Source organism: Erpetoichthys calabaricus, chromosome 2, assembly GCF_900747795.2.
Source record: "Erpetoichthys calabaricus chromosome 2, fErpCal1.3, whole genome shotgun sequence".
Lineage (NCBI taxonomy): Eukaryota > Metazoa > Chordata > Cladistia > Polypteriformes > Polypteridae > Erpetoichthys > Erpetoichthys calabaricus.
In genome coordinates, this window is record NC_041395.2 from 70,545,972 (window position 1) to 70,566,972 (window position 21,001).

The 21,001-nt window shown below is 38.4% G+C and overlaps 1 protein-coding gene across 1 annotated transcript in view; it reads left to right on the plus strand.

The window, feature by feature from the left end:
• LOC114645958 (spondin-1) overlaps nucleotides 1–21,001 on the plus strand; it is a 509,623-nt gene that overhangs the window by 394,945 nt on the left and 93,677 nt on the right. Inside the window, exon 11 of the mRNA XM_028793897.2 lies at nucleotides 3,990–4,172. Coding sequence (XP_028649730.1) covers nucleotides 3,990–4,172 — 183 coding nt within the window. The remainder of the gene's footprint in view (nucleotides 1–3,989; nucleotides 4,173–21,001) is intronic.

The following is a 21,001-nucleotide window of genomic DNA, read 5'->3' on the forward strand; positions in this document are numbered from 1 at the left end:
ATGTCCCTTTTGTAATGGGATAAGTCTTTAGTCCATACAAAAATGACAGAAAGAGGTTTATTAGAGGCTTTGGATAATAAAGAGTAAATAGGTGATATGGGACCTTTCCTAGTTGGGATAGTAGTTAGACAGAGATATAGAGAATGGGAAGGAAGATTAGACTGCAAATCTACACCGTTGGTCTTAAAGAGCTGACATGAGCTGGAGATAAAAATAAAAAGAGGTGGAGGGCAGAGTGAAGCGTGGAAGCGGTTCCTGAAACGAGCACAGTCCAGAATCAGTAAAAATATCCCCTAACATCACAATACCTGATGGGAACAAGGAGGGAAAGTGCATGGTCCTCCTCCAATTAGAATAGCTGAATTATTAAATATAGGTATTTGCCTGTGCCACCTGGGCATAGATGTAAGTCTTTTCTTGACCAAGCTCCAGCACTGAATGAGTCAGAGCAGGCCCAAAACAGAGTCTACAAGACCTTATGGGAACTTTACAAAATAAAATATTACTTATATTGTGTGTGTACAAGCATTAACAACCAATGAGCACTTGCATAAAATGCTACTACAAGGAAAGAAAGAAAACATATGTTTTGGACTAGGAAAACAGAAGAGAAGTTCGGCTATCCAGTGTCTCATGTTTGTCATACCACAACAGAATGAAAAACAGAAAAAGGTAGGCCGAGAAAACTGTTAGGCAGCACATTAATTAGCTGTCAAAATGTGGCAAACTCATGAAACTTTGCAAGCCTTAAAGCCTTCCTAAAAAGTAGTGAGGGATTAATGTGATCCATCATCCCATGCGATATCCGAAATATAATCTGTGATCTTCAACATAATAATGGGGTAATGGGGATTGTGGGAGAGAGGTGAAAAAGAGAGTGCAGGCAGGGTGGAGAAGAGTGTCAGGAGTGATTTGTGACAGACGGGTATCAGCAAGAGTGAAAGGGAAGGTCTACAGGACAGTAGTGAGACCAGCTATGTTATATGGGTTGGAGACGGTGGCACTGACCAGAAAGCAGGAGACAGAGCTGGAGGTGGCAGAGTTAAAGATGCTAAGATTTGCTTTGAGTGTGACGAGGATGGACAGGATTAGAAATGAGGACATTAGAGGGTCAACTCAAGTTGGACGGTTGGGAGACAAAGTCAGAGAGGCGAGATTGTGTTGGTTTGGACATGTGCAGAGGAGAGATGCTGGGTATATTGGGAGAAGTATGTAAAGGATAGAGCTGCCAGGTAAGAGGAAAAGAGGAAGGCCTAAGAGGAGGTTTATGGATGTGGTGAGAGAGGACATGCAGGTGATGGGTGTGACAGAGCAAGGTGTAGAGGACAAAAAGATATGAAAGAAGATTTTCCGCTGTGGCAACCCCTAGCGGGAGCAGCCAAAAGAAGAAGAAGATCCTCAACATGACAAAAACCAGCAACTGCATTCATCAAGTGTGACTCAGATTAGTGTAGTGTGCCGCTGGCCCTAAGTTAATCGGAAAGCCTTAATTGACTTTAGAATAAGTGATCAAGAATGTATAGTGTGGACTGACTGGTGTCTGAACCTGTGCTGGTTTCCATCTTGTGCTCAAAGTTGCTGGGATAAGCAGTCACTGCCTGTGAACAGAACTAGGTAGATGTGTTGGAAAACTGATGGGTAAATGTCTAGCACTAACACATACTTAGAGAGGGGAGAATATAGAGAATTCCTAAAAAATCAACAGCCTGTCTACTCCAGATAAGCTAATTGTGAAACCTGGTAAAAACTTTGTTAACAACATAATAAGGATCAGTTTAACCAGAAACCGAAAGAGGTATTTTCTACAGAAAAGATTTTTTTCATGCAAATAGCTAAGTTTAAAGTCTTAAGTAAAACACAAAAAACATGTGCTGTCCTCAGACTAAATTTTAAAAAGAAATACTTGAATTAGATCAATTGTCTGTCTTTTCTCCTTGATCTCACACTTTGCTTCTACATCCTCCTAGTTTTTGTTCTTAGATAGATAGATAGATAGATAGATAGATAGATAGATAGATAGATAGATAGATAGATAGATAGATAGATAGATAGATAGATAGATAGATAGATAGATAGATAGATAGATAGATAGATAGATAGATACTTTATTAACCCCAAGGGGAAATTCACATATTCCAGTAGCAGTATACTGATAAAAAACAATACTAAATTCAAAAGTGATAAAAATGCAGGTATAACAGACAGTAACTTTGTATAATGTTAATGTTTACCTCCCCCCACCCCTTGTGGAATTGAAGAGTCACATAGTTTGGGGGAGGAACGATCTCCTCAGTCTGTCAGTGGAGCAGGACAGTGACAGCAGTCTGTCGCTGAAGCTGCTCCTCTGTCTGGAGATGACACTGTTCAGTGGATGCAGTGGATTCTCCATGATTGACAGGAGCCTGCTCAGCACCCGTCTCTCGGCCATGGATGTCAAACTGTCCAGCTCCGTGCCTACAATAGAGCCTGCCTTCCTCACCAGTTTTTCCAGGCGTGAGGCGTCCCTCTTCTTTATGCTGCCTCCCCAGCACACAACCGCATAGAAGAGGGCGCTCGCCACAACCGTTTGATAGAACATCTGCAGCATCTTATTGCAGATGTTGAAAGACGCCAGCCTTCTAAGGAAGTATAGTCGGCTCTGTCTTTTCTTGCACAGAGCATCAGTATTGGCAGTCCAGTCCAGTTTATAATCCAGCTGCACTCCCAGGTATTTATAGGTCTGTACCATCTGCACACAGTCACCTCTGATGATCACGGGGTCCATGAGGAGCCTGGGCCTCCTAAAATCCACCAAAGTCCTTGATTAGGTTCCTATACTCCTCCTCCTGCCCACTCCTGATGCAGCCTACGATAGCAGTGTCATCAGCGAACTTTTGCACATGGCAGGACGTGCAAAATATTATATTATATTACATTATATTATAAAATATTTTGTTATATTAAATATTAATATTATATTACACACCTAAAAAATACAACAAAGTATGTTAATAATGGTTGGCACCCTGCCCGGGATTGGTTCCTGCCTTGTGCCCTGTGTTGGCTGGGATTGGCTCCAGCAGACCCCCGTGACCCTGTGTTCAGATTCAGCGGTTTGGAAAATGGATAGATGGATGTTAATAATGGATTTTTACCTATTTATGGGGATCACCTCCAGTTTATTGCTTAAAAGAATGCTGAAAAATGATATTTTATATCTGTTACTTGCCCTGTGTTTTTTGGCCAAAAAAGATTAATCTCATGTTTTCATGGAGAATCACAAAGATCACCGACTTTATGATAAAATGAGCTTCAGTGATGGGTCCAATACTGAACAACAGCCAACAACATTAAAACATCCATGGAACAAAATCTCAAAGTTACTTGTATCACATAATCCATATGTCAATTATTCAGTAATATGCTCACAAAGTGCAAAATGAGTGCATTTTTTGCTAACATATTGTTAAAACATGTTTCCTGTTCATGCACCCCTGATTTTCCAGTATTTGTTCAGCAATAATTTAACAGAAAAATGTCTTTTATATTAATACGTGCTACAAATGAATAATACTGGCATGTCTCTATACCTTTGAACTAAGAGACCTACAACATATTTGAAATGATTTCAAAATAGAGATTATTTTTTATTGGAAATATTAAATTTAATGTAAAATTTGATATTTGTACTGTTAAAAATGCTTCTTTCAGCATGCTGCATATCAGAATGTAATTGTGAGAGTCGCCTAATATATAATATAATGTGCTGTATAACACCTGAGACATTTCTCTAATGGATATTTAGAAATATAAACAGGGGAAAATTCCTAGCTTTCCAAATGATGGTTACTTAACCCTACTTAATCATGTTTTCTGTAGACTTTGCATAAATTAAACATTAAATTTCTTGGCAGCTGTTGGCTGCTGGGCATGCATTTTTCTGACAAATTGATAGAGTCAGGCACTGCACTTTGAGATTTAATAATGCTCATCAAATCTTTCTTTTATAGATGATACACCAGAAACCTGCATCTACTCCAACTGGTCCCCTTGGTCTGCCTGTAGTTCTTCTACTTGTGAAAAAGGAAAACGAATGAGACAGAGGATGCTCAAAGCTCAGCTTGACCTCAGTGTGGCTTGCCCACACACCCAAGATTTTGAACCATGCATGGGACCAGGATGCAGTGATGAAGGTGAGAGAAAATAAACACATAAATGGTAAAAACGTGTAATTTGTTCTTTGCATTTTGTTCCAAAAATTCAGATAGCAGATGCTTTAATTAATTAACATACCTTTTGCCAGTTTCTATTTTCAGTGAATTCTTGCTGAATTTCTTAAAATAACTAATTGCATTGAATTGCATAGTGAATCAGTGGTTAGAACTTCCGACTTAAGGATCCAGGTCCCTGATCTTGGATTTGAATCTCTTGTCCAGTCCATCTGTGTGGAGTGTGGACTTTTCTTAGGTTTGTACTTAGATAGATAGATAGATAGATAGATAGATAGATAGATAGATAGATAGATAGATAGATAGATAGATAGATAGATAGATAGATAGATAGATAGATAGATAGATAGATAGATAGATAGATAGATAGATAGATAGATAGATAGATAGATAGATAGAATATGCAGAAGATGTGAAAGGGTTGGGGAACCACCACCCAACGCCATTTAGTTTGTAATGAAAAAATAAAATTAGTGTAAAAAGGTATGGTATAAAAACCACACAAAAGAAAGCTAAGAAATTATGCATCCACCTCTAGCAGTGGTCCTTCAGTAGACACCAATTTCTGATGTTATGGGTTTCTATATTGCTGACCTGAAAGGGACAGGACTTCATGGAGGAAGCTGGATCAATCTTCTTCCAGCTAGTGAGTATCTAAACTGATGATGGAAAACAAGAACGTGTTAGTGGGACTACTCCCTTTCTGCACAGGGGAAGTCTTGAAGATACCCCTATGTGTGTGTGCATGACAGTAAACAGATGTAGTATCTTTCCTAACACTTTTCGAATCCTAGGTGTACAGGTATATGTAAATAGCACTTCCAAACCTTGTATATACTGTATATCTCTTACGGTTTTATTATTTGTATCATCAAAAGAGTGAGGTGGGGAATTGTCCCCTTTGGTGTTTTGAGAGCACTCAGAAATGTATCAAGGAACCTTTTCATGTTAGTGTTATATTGAGTCCAGATGTTTTTATGTCAGGTTTGTGATGTTTAAAAAAAATGCCACCCGCCCAGTCTTTCGCTACACAAAAGTGCCTACTAGTTCACGTAAAAAGGTAAAACAGGCACTGGATAGATAGCACTTTATTTGGCCAAAGGGGAAATTTAGCTTTTACACAAGTTTAATAAATATGCTACAGAATATTACAACAAATAACAACCCCTCTGGAAAACACAAAAGGGTTACAAAAAGAAGATAAAAAAACAAAACCTCTGACTTGGCTAAAGATAGGATAGCATCCCAAAGACAGGTTAGGTTAATTGATTATTTTAAATTGGTGAAACCTGTGTGAATGTACCCTGCGATTGATGGCCTCCCTGACCACAGTTGGTTTCTGCTTTGTGCTTGAAGGTCCTGAAATAATCTCCAAACCTCCCACATCCTGAATGTTTTTAAGTTTTGTGGTTTTGTTAATGTTATGTTGAGTTGAGTGATATAATGACAAATATATATTGTATATTGATGATATAGAAAGAAGAAAATTAAATGAATTGAAAATGCCACCAGATAATTTTGAAATAATACAATATTTTAGGACTCAGATCTTCTAGCTGTTAATCCTTAGTCCTTCTTATACTTGGCAAAGTTAAGCAGTTCATATCCTGTATGGCATAAAAACGTAATCTACAAGTTCCATTGAAAAAACATGTGCTATAAAGTTGTGCTGGCCTGCAATATGTTTGGAATGTGATTTTTTTTGTAATTATTGCTTGTTCTAGCAGCTTTGAGGACACTTGCTTACCCAGACTAACTAACAGTACTACACTTTATTCAAACCAATCAATCTAACCAACCTGTCTTTTGACTATGGGGAAAAATGGGAGTCCTCAGGGGACATCTCTCATATATACAATGTAAACATGCAAAACATCACCCAGGCAGTAACCAGGCTGGGATTTAGCCATAGTGTCTTGGTGCTGGGATACTTCCAGTGCCAGGCCTGGAAGAACTTCTTGGTCACACAGAAGTCACACATAACAGGGAGTACATCTCCCAGCAGCACCCTCTTGTGGCACCCACAGACCACAGCAGGGCTGCACTGCTAGACTACAATTCACGGCATTCCCTGCTGGGCACCGATATTGGGGGGCCACTGTCATCTAGGGACTGGGTGAAATAAATATCCCCCAGACACAGTCCTTCTCTGACCTCCTCTTTTATCCTGTCCAGGGATGATACTACATGTTTCAGGATGCCTATCCAGTTATTGGAGGCTTCCTGCCTGGGTAAGAAACCATCATCTCTATTTGTTGGGATGTCCATCTATCCATTTGGGGAGCTTTGTCTGGGTAAGACATCCTTCCCTCTTTTGGCTGGGATGCCTTTCGGTAAACTCGGGGCTTCTGTCTACTTTGGGCCTCCATGTAAGGTATCTTCCCAGCTCCTTGCTGGGATGCCCATCCATCCTGTGTACCACCTAAATTGTATAAAGTGGAGCCTGGGCAGGACAGGAGGAATGAACAGAAAAAAGGAGACAAAAGGATAGAGAATGAAAAGGGCAAGAAAGAAATAAGAAAGGAACTGATGAATTAGCAGAGTTCAGTGGTGCTGTTTTGGAAATAAACTGCTTCATCAAGTGATTGCTGGAGTGGAGTAGACCTAGTTGGAAGGTACAGAGAGGGAGAGATAGCGAGCACTAGATTACCAAAGGCAACAAGTGCTGGTGGTCAGAAGCTCATCTGACTTAGATTGGTAGAACAGCAATGAAGGCAAATGTGGAGCACTGTTTGTCATCAAATGAGGTCAGCGCCTGTTGGCCATGGGGAAAGGTGGCAAGAAGTCTGAAGAGCTTGCGATTGCCAATGAATGGAAGCATGGGAGTGCTGGAGCGCCAATCAAGTGAAGCTCTTGAGGCCACGAGGCCAATCCTCTGAACTCTTTCCTTGCTTTGTTTTTACAGACCAGAATTTTCTTTAGCCTTGGTTTAATGAAAGATCTTTTATTTGCTTATTTATTTGTCTTTTGTCCTTCACATAAACACCTGTTTTTATTGTATTTTATTTATATATATTTAATGGAAGGAGCACTGCATTTGTTTGTGGAATAAAAGTGCTATTTGTTTTTGCACCATACTCTTGCAATGAACTGTCTCCTCATTGCCGTGGTTCATCTTGGTACATGACTATCAATGGTCCCAGGTTCAAAAGGGACAAGTCATCTGCAGTTTACCTGGACCATCACACTTGCATAGCATTCAAAAAACTCCAAACAGCCAGAAAACAAATCCAGGTGTGTGGCCTCGCCTCATCTGTGCCACCTTGCCGCTCTGATTTAATGATATTTTTTCCCATAATTTTTAGCTTTGCTTTCAAAAACTTTAATTAATGTTCCAAAATCAAACTGAAAACAGAGCATGATTTCTTGTAGCCTCCAATCATTTTGAAGTATAATTAATTATTGTCAGTCTATATTGGTTAAGTACGCCAATGCACAGTATTCTCATTTAAGCAACAGGTGAAAGAAAATCTTGTGCTCAAGATTCTGTTTTGCTTTTATAGTTAGATGCAGAGAAAACAGCAGAATGTTATTTCTGGCTCTTGACAATCTGCTTCTGTTACATTTTCATTATAATCCAGTTAGAGGTAGCATTTAATTTGTGCTCTGTTTATATTGGAAATATAATTATCCACCTACAATTACAGATGAAATTTACAAAGATTTAAATTTACTTCTTTATATTCTGTTTTTCAGAACAGAATACTGTTGTTCTGTAAAGAATCCTTTCTTCCAAATGTTAAATGATTAAGGATGTTGTCTCTCCAGGATTGTCTTCTGGGGTCCAAATATGAGTGAGTGTCGGTGTATACATGAGCAGGTCCTGCAATATTGTTGGTCAGGCTCAAGCCCTGCAACTCTGAATCAGATCAGATGCATTTGATAATGGATCGATGGTGTAAGGTTTAGTTACTACAGGCAGTTTTTTTCAAGAGTTTGGTTGAAACCTATTTGTCCATTTAAACATCCCCACATTGTTACAACATGCAAAGCCGAATTCCTACTGTATGCATAAACCTTGGGATGAGTGAATAGCTTAATCACGAGCCTTCATTCTTTCAGACATACTTTGTAGTATGGATCAATTTCTTTTAGTAAATTTCTGAATTTCCATTTTAGGTTGCCTTTGTTCATAGTCTGTGAAACATTGACAACTGGCATTGATTAATGTTATGTGATGTACATGTTGACAAAGGAAACGCCTATCATTAAAGCTCTTTGGTCACAGTTTGTATTAGTAATTCAGCAAATTCTAGCAAATTATTAACATCTCACCTTCAAATACATAATAGTGTTCTCCATTATGTAAGGATAAACATATTGAAACTGAATTGATGTTTCTTCATAATAATTTCTATAAAGCCTTTTGAAAAATACATTGGGCTTTTAAGTGCCTTCAGAAACAAGAGACAAGCAGAAGCTCAGTGTATTTGCAGTGTCCTTCATGGTTCAAATTGGACGGACATGGATTTGAAGGGGTGGGCTGCATTTATCATAAACTTGTTTACTGAAATTTCTTTAGCACTCACCATGGCCTGAAATATTTTCAATCCCTTAACATGACATTTATTTGAAGGTTAATTTTATAACCTGACTGCTGCATTTTAAACGTATACAGTTTATGTATAATGAAAGTACATTGTTCACTCTAACAAGCCAACATAGTAATTCTATTGCAGATGTTTAGACCAATTAATACTCCCTTACAGCATATTTACTTGCAAATTATAAATTACTTTGTGTAATTCCATCAATCCATATATTTTCTAATCTGTGTATCTAGGGTTGTAGAGAGGCAGGTGCAGTAAAAGTAGTGGGGCAGTAGTACAGTATGTCGCAGGGCATATTCACCTGCTCAAACAGGGTCATCCTTGTAAAAACAGCCATTTTTAATTTTATCATTTAGTTCTTTTTAAAAATTAATCACTCCATGGTTGCTGGTAATTAATTGCCTTGCTAGTCTTAAGGGATTAATAAAGTATCTATCTATCTATCTATCTATCTATCTATCTATCTATCTATCTATCTATCTATCTATCTATCTATCTATCTATCTATCTATCTATCTATCTATCTATCTATCTATCTATCTATCTAGCTAACTAGCTAAAACTGACCCTGATTAGGACATGGCACATTAAGAGTATCTCATAGACCAGGGAAAGCAACAAAAAAATAATTAAAAAACAGAAACACATCCAGATGTGGAAATTTATAGTTTTTACTATATTTATTTACTTCAGTCCTTCTAGTAGTTTAGATGGTTTTTGACCAGCCTGTCACTCTGTATTGTGTTTACGCCAAGTTGTTTGGTGAACTTAGTTTTATGCAGGGAATAATATTTTGGAAGTGACCTCCCAGCAGTTCCTTTAAGTCACTTCCTTTAAACTATTACTGTTTATATGGCTGATTTATTGCATTGAAATTTGTCATTAATTCAAACAATTTAACAATCCAAGGATTTATCTCTATTGCAGTATTTACCATTTTTACACCTTCGAGTCTTGAGTTATTTAGCAATTTATACTTCCACTTTTACAAAATTCTTGAAGTGCTGAATTTGCAAAAATTCAAGCATGTTGTCTGCTCTGGGATAATAAATGTAAATGAGACAAAGGTTCTTCGGTGGGTTGCATAAAAACAGGAAGACTCTAATTCCACAATATTGTTTAAAATGATTATTTTTATCATTATTGTTATTATGTAGCAGATGGATTAATCCAAGGCAGTTTACAAAGTAATCTGTAATAAATACAAGCCATCAGAAAATACTTTTAAAGAAGTCAAAGTTTGAGTGTTCTTTTAGACCTCACCCCATCAATTCTGTTCCTGCTGCCTATTAGTCTAATATGTTTGTTTTTTTTGACAGGTTAATACGCTTTCAAGATTTCAGAAAGTCAGGTGGTATGTGTCCCTTAAACCTCCGTTTTGTAGCTGGGTGCTTTTGGCTAATCAGGAAAAGCAATACAAACACCATGCAGCAATAAAGGGTCAATGAACTCAAATAAATAATCATAGATATGTGACAAATCCACTGCAATCAAAGCAAAGCCAGTAGCTCATACAAGTAGCTCGTACAGTAGCTCATACAACCCCCTTCTCCTTGAGTGTGCATCTGTTCTCCATTTTATTAATTAGCTTTGACCTTCTATCTGACAGGCTTAGCAGTCAATTGATTGCATTATTTATTTCATGTAATTGTAAAAGAGTATTTAAGAAGCACTTTATTAATGTATTACTGGTTATTAATGTGTGCCAAGAAGATGTCTATGGAAGTCTAATTTATTAAATACTACAAAACTGATTATTTATTCCCAATTTATTGTGGCATTTAAAAGGATATAGCTAGTAGTAGCGGGTATGCCCTCTTGCAATTTCAGGCGTACTAGCTTCATCCTTATGCCTCTACACTTGTCTTCTCCATATTCCTAAAAGACTGATAGTTAGATTGATGGGTAAGAAAATACACTATATAATAATAATAATAATAAAAGCTCTTTACATTTAAATAGCAATATTCTCACTACCTAAAACACTTTTTACATAGAGAGTTGAAAGCTACTTCAACCACCACCAGTGTGCAGCACCCACCTGGATGATGTGATGGCAGCAATTTTTATGCCAGTGCGCTCACCACACATTAGTTATAAATTGGTGCAGGAGTGAGAAAGATAGCTAGCCAGTTAGGATCAGGGGATGATTGGGGAGCCAAAATGGCTAGATTGGGTGAGCAATTTAGCATGGACATCGGGATGCACACTACTCTTTAGAAAGGATGCCCAGGGATCTTGTGTGACCACAGAGAATCAGTACCTCAGTTTTACATCTCATCCAAAGGATAAGTCCAGTTTTTACAGCATAGTTTTGTTGCGCTGGGGCATTGGAATCCACACACAGACCACAGGGTAACCGTCCCTTGCTGGCCTCACCAACACCTCTTCCAACAGCAACCTAAGCTTTTCCTAGATGGTTTTCTATCCAAGTATTGGTTATGTGTCTGTCTAAAAGACAGATAGACAGATTGACTAATAGATAAATAGGAAAAAACAGAATATTAGATAGATAGATAGATAGATAGATAGATAGATAGATAGATAGATAGATAGATAGATAGATAGATAGATAGATAGATAGATAGATAGATAGATAGATAGATAGATAGATAGATAGATAGTGTGGTGGATGGCTGGGACCCTTGCCCAGCCGGAACGCCTGGAGAGTGGAAGGACCAGGAGAGAAACATTAGAGTGCAGCTGCCCTGGTTGGCATTAGGCCGCGGGAGCTGAGCTTGGAGGCTCAACCCTGTGGGGGCCTTTGGCCACCAGCAGGAGGTGCCTGGACCATCCTTGGACTGCAGCACTACCGCCATACCAGGAAGAGCTGCTGGTAGAGAATCAGGGCGCACTGGACGTGTGCTTTTGGGACTTGTGAGTCTATGTCTCTGTCTATGTCCGGTCTGATCTCCACAATAGAGATAGATAGATAGATAGATAGATAGATAGATAGATAGATAGATAGATAGATAGATAGATAGATAGATAGATAGATAGATAGATAGATAGATAGATAGATAGATAGATAGACAGACAGTAGGAAAATGCACTATATAAGACAGTCAGATCTACTAATAGACAGATGAGAAAAGTCAATATATTAGACAGATACTTTATTGATTAACTGATATACACAATAACTCCACAGAATATACTCACTTTTAAACATAAGTAAATAATATGTCCTTAATAATCTCACCTTTGTTGACCTCAGCATCTCGCCCAGCAGTAAGGGCTGTATATAGTTAAAGACACCAGGGAAGCCAAAAAACTGTTGGTGGCATACTGTATCACTTGTCTATTACTGTCCACATTAATATTTTTTTAATAAAGCCAGATTTTCTTGGGACTGCACTGAATAAATTAGTTTTTTTGCTAGTTGAAAATATTTATGAAAAGGCATATTTACTAATTTGCATATTTTATAGTAACTTGTGTCACCATTATTGTTGTCTTTATAATGTAATTGTCTGTTATTTCTTACAACAAAATGATCCTAAAGATATAAGGGTATGTGACAGCTTATGTCAAAGACCCCTAAGAATGACTTGCCAGTTTTTAACTGATCCAGTCCCTCTTACACATTAAAAAAACACATAAATGAATGTCATCCTGGAGTCGGCAAAAGGCCTTCTCTGTTAAATCACCAGATTGTACCATTGGTGTTTTATTTGTTTAATAGCTTTAACCCTTCAAGCAATAAAACTGTTTTCCTCAATTTTATTCTCTTAATTATCCTACCACTTCTGATCTTTTAATTACCCTGTAAATTGCTGATGTTTTATTGTCACCATTAAAGAATGTTAACTCTCAGTCGTGTGCCCGGGCACCTATGATTTGATTTGCTGGAGACAAATTGATCTAATGTGTAACTTTTGATAGTTGCAACTAAAGCGGAATGCCAGAGATTCAGAAACATAAATCAGCCTTTACCGATGGCAATCAGTATTCAGAAGTAAGAACTTGTGAACAAATATTTTTTCTGACAGTGTGATTGTGTACCATGTAAATACAATTTAATTGCAGCAATGAGCTCACAAATGCAACATTTTATGGGCTGGAACCATTTCTTATTAAATTCATCAAATTCTATTAGAGACACATTGTAGCAAAAATAGTTTTGACAAATGAGGTGCCATCTGCCTGCCATGATACATTTCAGTACAACAGAACATTATTTGCAATATGCAATTATTGTTTGAGAGGCTTGCCTAATTTAATATATAAAACAAAACAAAATGTTTTCATTCCCTTGGTTGTGCCCAGAATTTGTAATTTGCCTTTATTGGAATATTTAAAACCTTTTAGACACTTGTCAAAGTTGTTTCAAGTTAAACCATTATCTCTCTGCAGTCAGATTAAAGTTAAATTATTTGTAGACTTAGTCAAAAATCTAATCAGTCTGTCATTCTGCAAGGAACAGCATCTTGAATTAGGCTGTAATATTTCTGCATCCCAATGCAAGTCTTTTTTTTGTGTACTCTGTCCTGAAATGTCCTTTCATTCAGGACTTTACTTTTTTTGTGATTGCTTAAAAACTAAATGTTGTCTTAGTCATCCTAAAAAGTGTAAGCATGTGTTATGCCATTGTGGTGTGTTTATTGGAATAAAGAATGCTTCCTTAAAATCTGCTGTTGAAATTACTCACATCAAAAATACTAGGGGGCTTTGCCCCCTGCTCCCTGTGCTCGCCAACCCCCCAGCCTGCGATATGTGCCAGCCACTTTGCGTCTCTCCCGCTCGCATTATGGAGAGGAGGCTGAATGCACCCCAAGGAGACGCGGTCACTCCTCCGAAACCCCCTCTTAAACGGTGATACAATGGGAAACAAATACAGTTTTTGTTTTACCTCCTCTTTGCTCGATCAGCTGCTGGATTGCTGCTGTAGCTGCTGCTGCCGTGCCACGTGATCTGCATCTCGCGCGGCACTTCAAACATTTAGAAGTCTGTACAGCAGCTGTCCTTTTGTCTCACTGCCTTGTCTCTCTTCTCCCCCGGACATCCTCTGCTCCTGTTGGGGGTCCCTCTCCCGAGGCGCGCCCGTATGAAGAGGAAGATTTTCTATTCTTTTAATTTAGAGGTGGAACTGTGCTCTCCAACAACAAACGGAGTTTGATTCACTCCTGAAAGAGACTTGTGTTTGTTTGAAGTATTTGAATAACATTTCTGTCTCTAAAAGCTCCTGGGTATCTGTGCTATTCTGTGACCCATGCGTGATTGCACATATTTCACTTCACCAAACAACCAATCTTTTAATTCTCGCTGTTACATCTCTTCATTGGGAAGAAACACTACTTTTCCCTGATGGCAACACGAATTAGATGATCTACAAGTCTCCGATTTAAAGTTTAAATCCGAACAGTATATTCGATCTCTTTTCGCTGTTCCGTTATTTCACTGAGTAATAATTTCCATTTGTTTGTGCTAATGAGATCTTTACTATCATTTTTTTGAGACTTTCGATTTTTAGTCCTTTCATTTTCTCTAACCTGCTCTGCATGTGCATCGTGCCATTGTTTTTGAATTCTTTACGACGTTCTAATTTGTTGTCTATTCTTTGTGTTTTATTTCCGGCCCCGGGCATGGTTAAATCTCTTGGCACAAAGTCTCGTGACGTGAAAGTATCTCTCGAAAAAGTCACGTCTCGTTCCAGGATTTTTTTGTTATAATAGAGAGATACTGTATATATATGCATAAATATATATATATATATATATATATATATATATATATATATATATATATATATATATATATATATATATATATATATATATATATATATATATATATAATATAATATCTCAAGGCAGTTATGTTCAAAGCTGTAGTGTCTCCATTTTATGTTATAACAGGCTGTGGTTCTGACAAATTTAGTGACTTGCTTTTGGTTTCAAACAAGTCGAAATTGGGGAACAGAAACAGCAATCTTTGGGCTTAAATTTCAATGCCTTGGACTTTAGACCCCACTGCTTATACTGCCTGTTTTGTTGAATTTGTTTTACTTGCAAAAAGTCTGTGTCTCAGTGATGTAAAAATACATAGCATTTAGTGAGGACTATACAACAAGCAAAGTATTAAATATTACCCGTTCTAAAAAGAAGACAAACAGGCATCATGTAATCATTTGATTTCTATTTGCTTGGCTCTTCATTTTGATATTTTCACAATGGATGGTACCTACAAGTGTTGAAATGTAGGTTTTGCTCTAATGGGGTACAATTTATCTTTCACATTAGATATACAGCAGTCAGTATAGAAATCCTAGCTATTTGTGCTAATGCATGTAAATAGTCAGGCAGAATATTGAGTCTCCTGTGAGAAAGTGGGTGAGCTTTTCAGAGGAGTGCTTTACTGCCAGAAGGGATCTTACTCCATTAGGCCCTTGAGCAAGGCTCTTAACCTGAAAATTGTTCCAGGGTCTCTGTACAATAACCGACCCTGCGCTATGACTTTCAAAGGTCATATGAAAAGACAATTTCCCCTCGGGGATTAGTAAAGTATATCAGAATCAAAGAAATTCTAGTGCCTACAGTTCTGACTTTAGAAGTAGCACAAATATCTGAAGACGTGTGAGGGTATAATCAGGTGAACTCTCATCTTTGAAATGAGCTGTTACTTATTTTTCAACCTCACTGCCAGCCATATAGGGTTTCCATAGTACTGTACAACCATATTCATACATGAGAGAACCATGATTGGATTTGATATCACAGCACACTAAATTGCGTGACACATATATGAATCTCAAGTGAATTGTGAAAGTTCCATGACTGAGATACGTAAATTTGAGTATGTATTACTTGGCCCACATTTTATAACTGCACTGAACCAGGATCAAGGGCAGCTGAGATGAACCTTATAAGGATTTCTGCTGAGCAGTTGTCACTAAAGTTGTGGATGAAAGAGCACATTAATAGAATCCATGAATCATTGGACGGATTGCATCTCTTGGTTGCAAATAAATGCAATTATTGCTAGTGAAGGGAGGTCTGGTCAGCCCTACTCAGATAATTACCACCATAGTCCTCAATAAAATATAAGGCAGGATTTTTATTGTTTTAATGAGTACAAACAAAACTTAAAGTGTGAATTAAACAACAGTAGGATATTATTTCACCTCTTGTGGCAACATTAATTCTGCTGTTATGGTGTCACACTTACTTTAAAAGGAAGCGGTTGCTGACAGCTGGCTGATGACTTATTAATTCAATAGTTAAATTATGAAAAAATCCAAGTACTGTCCATAAGATTTGGAAAACAATTTAGGGTAGAAGTATCCTTTTTTAATGTGTTATATCCCTGTAATATGTTCAAGGTACAGTTTAGTTAAATGCTTTTACTTCTAATGTGTAGACTTTTTATTTTGTGCATATTTATAACTGGTGAATAGTAAACATTTAGAGTGAGATTCATATGGACTGATGTTAGTGATAGGTTTGCCGTTGGCATTTTAGACAGAGAAATATCAAATCATTCCATTTTTCCAAGCACCTTATGAAAGCATTAAAGAGAAAAAATGTTTGGCTCGGAAATATGTTTATAAAATCAAATTCATTCAACTACATGACACTTCTGTCAGCATTATTTTTTGTTTTTAAGAACATAATTTATCTCAGCCAGTATGAGATATTGTGACTACCAGTTGGAGAAATGTTGTACAGGAGTCATGTTGCTTTCTGTCACAAATTTACTCAATGCACTTTATTGCAGTTATTTTTTATAAGCAAGAGCCCTGCTGACATTTTTGTAACACCCAGGAAATTAAAAACAACCAAGAAAATGTATCTATTGCTTGCTGGATTCACTTATTTCTCCCAGCTCCTCTTTCCAATGATGCTTTAATCCCAACTGCGTCCTCCTCATTCATTTCCATGCTTCTAAAAACACATTTTCTTAGTTGTGTCTAAATTCTAAAAGAGTGTTTTCATGCCAAGACTTCCTGATCTGTAAATGCACCCTTTACAGGTTTTGTAGACAGCTGACAAGCATGTTATAGTATACAGTATACTGATTCAGTATCAAAGAAGAATAAAGGCACCTGCAGACATAATAGTCAAAGTAGATTTCACTAAAATATTCTCTGATTGTTATACTTCAAGTTCATTTTATCTTCACAGTACACTGAGATACATTGTAGCATGTGTCCTGCAGACTATTGAGAGTAGCATCACATGTCAGATAATAACAGGTTGGGGAGAATGCACTGGTGCAGCACATTGCTACACCCACCACATGACAAAACAGCTTGGAATACCGGTTGGCAACCCCCCAGACATGACTATCTATCTGCTGCAGCCAGGTGCTTTGTGGGCATTTCCTTGGCCGGGTCCAGCCACTCGGGTTCTCAACAGTGAGGATCCTACAAGCCAGATCACCCTCGGACAATTGCGCCACATGGTCCTAGTGCCATAACTGACACTCCCTCACAACAAGGATTTTCCGTACAGACACAGGAGTCCAGTCTTTGTCTCAGGTCAGGGTATAGCGCCCATATCTCTCAACTATATAGAAAAACAGGAAGTACCAGGACTCTAAAGAATTGGTCCTTTGTCCTTTTGCAAAAAATAAGGGAGTGCCACACACCCCTTTCCAGTGACCTCATGACCCCCCATGCTCTCCCAATCCATCTACTGACTTCATAGGAAGAGTCACCAGAAACATAATGTCGCTGCTGAGGTTAGTAAACCACTCGACAAGGTCAACACTATCTCCACAGATAGACACACTGCTGATGGCTATGCCCAAGAGGTCATTGAAGACCTGGATATTGTTTTTTATCCAGGACACTCGCAAGCCCAGGCACTAAGACGCTTCACTCAGTCTCTCGAGTGCCCCCATCAGAGCCTCCATTGACTCCGCAAACATCATAGCATCATCTGCAAACTTAAGATCAGTGAATCTTTCTTCACCAACAGATGCCCCACAGTCGCTGGATCACACAACATTGACTAACACCCAGTCCATGCAAGCATTGAACTGGGCAGGAGCAAGAACACACCTCAGAACCCCAGAATCAACTAGGAAAAATGCAGCAGTTCTGCCTCCACTCTGCACAACAGTTACAGTACCAGTGTACAGGTGGGCCGATGTCAGTTTCAGGGGGATCCAACAAAGTCTCAGGATGTCCCACAGGGCAGCTCAATCATCTGAATTGAACATGTTATGAAAATTGACAAAGGCTACAAAGAAACTGTTGATATTCGTGTTTGCACTGAATGAGAACCCTCAGTGCCAGGATGCGGTTGATTCTAGACTTCTTAGGTCATAAATGCAGACTGCTCTGGTCACTGGTAGGTGAGAAAGTGATCACAAATCCTATTGAGGATGACCCTAGTAAGAACCTTTTCCCACAATCCAGGCAATCACCCTTCCCTTTCCAGATTGGGACGACAAGTCCTGTTTTCCAGTCATTTGGGATGACGCCTGTCTCCCAAATGGAAGCAAAGATTGCTTGCAATGCCAGGAGGACAGCCTTACCACCAGCCTGGAGAAGTTCACCCCAGATACCACAGATCCCACTCATTGAGATTGGGTGGTTCACAGCTAATTGGAGGAACAGTCTCAAGAACCGAGGACCCAGAGATGTCCAATATCCTAGCTGGAGGATCAGCTTTAAACAGCTGCTCAAAATAGCCAGCCCAGCGGGTCATAACTGCAGTGTCATCTGTAAGGACAGTTCCATCTTACGCCCTGTCTGCGACACTCCAAGTAGCAGATATGAATGTGCATAATGCTTCGATTCCTCTGCAAGCAGGATGTTGGTCTGTAGACCATAGGTGGTATGTCACTTGCTCACAGATTCTTCTAACAGACACCTCCTTATCTGCCCTCAGAGCCCTCACAGCTGTCCTTCTCAGTTCCTGGTACAGACCAGAGTTGCCATCAAGCTTTACTCTGCAACTCCTCTCAATGACATCCAGGGTGCCCCTGGGAACACCAGCAGAACCAACACAACCCTCAGCAACCTTCATGATCTTGTCACGGAAGGTCTCCCGCATCACATTAGCATTGGGAGCACCTATTAAAATATTATGAATCTTTCTGCAGAGATTGTTCTGTTTAGGCATCATCACTATAAACTTAGGCCTAGCTTTAAGTTGGAAATCTCCTGATGCTTTATCCTTTTACTTCTGAAAATCCTTTTTCTATGGCCTTATACTTCTTCAGCTATCTGCTGTTAGATAAATGGTTTTACCAGCTCAAAAATTGTAAGTGGCAATCATATGTTAACTTTACTTAATGATCAGAAGGTTTTCCTGTGTGCAACCATGACTTCTCTCCTCCTTGATTAACTTGTGCTGTCAGGGGCTGTGGTGAGGGGTGGGCACCTTTGGAATGGTGTTTTATTTTGAATTGATGTTTTCATGATTATGTTTGATTTACTGTAATTTGCTAACAAAAAAGTATCATTAGTCCACAGTTCACTAAAGGCCATTGTGGTTGTGTTCCTCACATTTACTGGAAAGGAAAACCTGTCTTTGGCCCATATCTGTATATATGTTGTCCATCCAAGTCCCCAAATATAATTCCTGGTGTGTAATTGGAAGTAGGTTCTGTGAATGCTTTGTGTTTTGCTTTGCATTTTCTGTGTATTCTATGTATGTTCTTTACTTTTTTATGAGTCAATGTCAATTTATTTATATAGCACATTTAAAGCAACATAGGAATGCTGTGGCCAAAGTGCTTTACAATAAAAGAAGAAAAAAAAAACATACAATTAACCTAAATAACATAAATAGAAATAAAATAATATTAACATAAATAAAATAAATAATAAATAGAAGTAAGATTACATAATCACAATGAGGAAACCATCAATATTACTGAAGGTCACGGAAAGCAAGTGAATAGAAATTAATTTTTAATCTTGCTTTGAACAGTTCAATTGTAGACGACTCCTTTATGTAATGAAGTAAAGAGTTCCACAGGCAAGGAGCAGCAGCTTTAAAGGCCCTGTCCCCTTTAGTTTTACACTTAGTACGAGGGACAACAAGAGACAGCTGACCAGAAGACCTAAGTACTCTAGATGGCTGATGTAAAACACACAGTTCAGATACATAGGCAGGAGCAAGCCCATGTAAAGATTTAAGAACTAGCAACAAGATTTTAAAATCAATTTGAAAACTGACAGGCAGCCAGTGTAAAGAAGCTAATACTGGAGGAACAGAATCAGACTTTCTTGCCCCAACCAGAAAGCGAGAAACAGCATTCTGGACCAACTGTAACCTGTATATCAGAGATTTGCTAATCCCAGAATACAGCGAGTTACAGTAATCAAGGCGAGAAAAGATAAAAGCATGAGTAGCTTTCTCAAGATCTCTAGAAGATAAAAAAGGCTTGATCTTACCTAAAAGACGAAGCTGGAAAAAGCAACTCTTGACTACAGAATTAATCTGTTTCTTAAAAGAGAGGTTACTGACAAAGATTACACCAAGACTGCAGACTTGAGGTTTGCAAAAGACAGAGAAAGAGCCGAGAAGTCCAAGACCAATTTGGGCTTTAGCTGATGGACCCACTATAAGCACCTCAGTTTTATTTTGATTCAGATTATTCAAATTATTAGCCATCCAGGATTTTAGTTCAAAAAGACAGTTGTGCAGTTGATTCATTGCAGAGTTGCAGACGGGAATATAAACCTGTGTATCATAAGCATAGCAGTGAAAAGAAATTTTAAATTTCCTAAAAATAGCTCCAATAGTATGAAGGTATATAGAGAATAAAATGGGACCCAAAATGGATCCCTGAGGAACACCACATTTATGAGGAGCAGAAGACGAAAAAGAGGAATTTAAAGTCACTGAAAATTGTCTGCCAATTAGATATGACCTGATCCAGTTAAGAGCAGCCCCTTTAAACCCAACAAGCCGCAACAGCAAAATCTCATGGTCAATAGTGTCAAAGGCAGCAGACAGGTCAAGGAGGACAAGGACTGCAGCGCCACCTGAGTCAGTAATAATAGAGATGTCATTGAATACTTTCAGGAGGGCTGTCTCAACACCATGATAACGCCTAAAGCCAGATTGGTAGATATCAAATAAATTATTGGAGTTAAAGTGATCAACCAATTGATTATAAATAACTCTTTCTAATATTTTAGCTAGAAATGGCAATTGGGAAATCGGGCGAAAATTGGCATAAACTCCATGAACTAATTCTGCCTTTGTTAGACAGGGACGCACCACATCATGTTTAGAACATGAGGACACAACCCCCTCACCTATAGAACTGATAATGGCT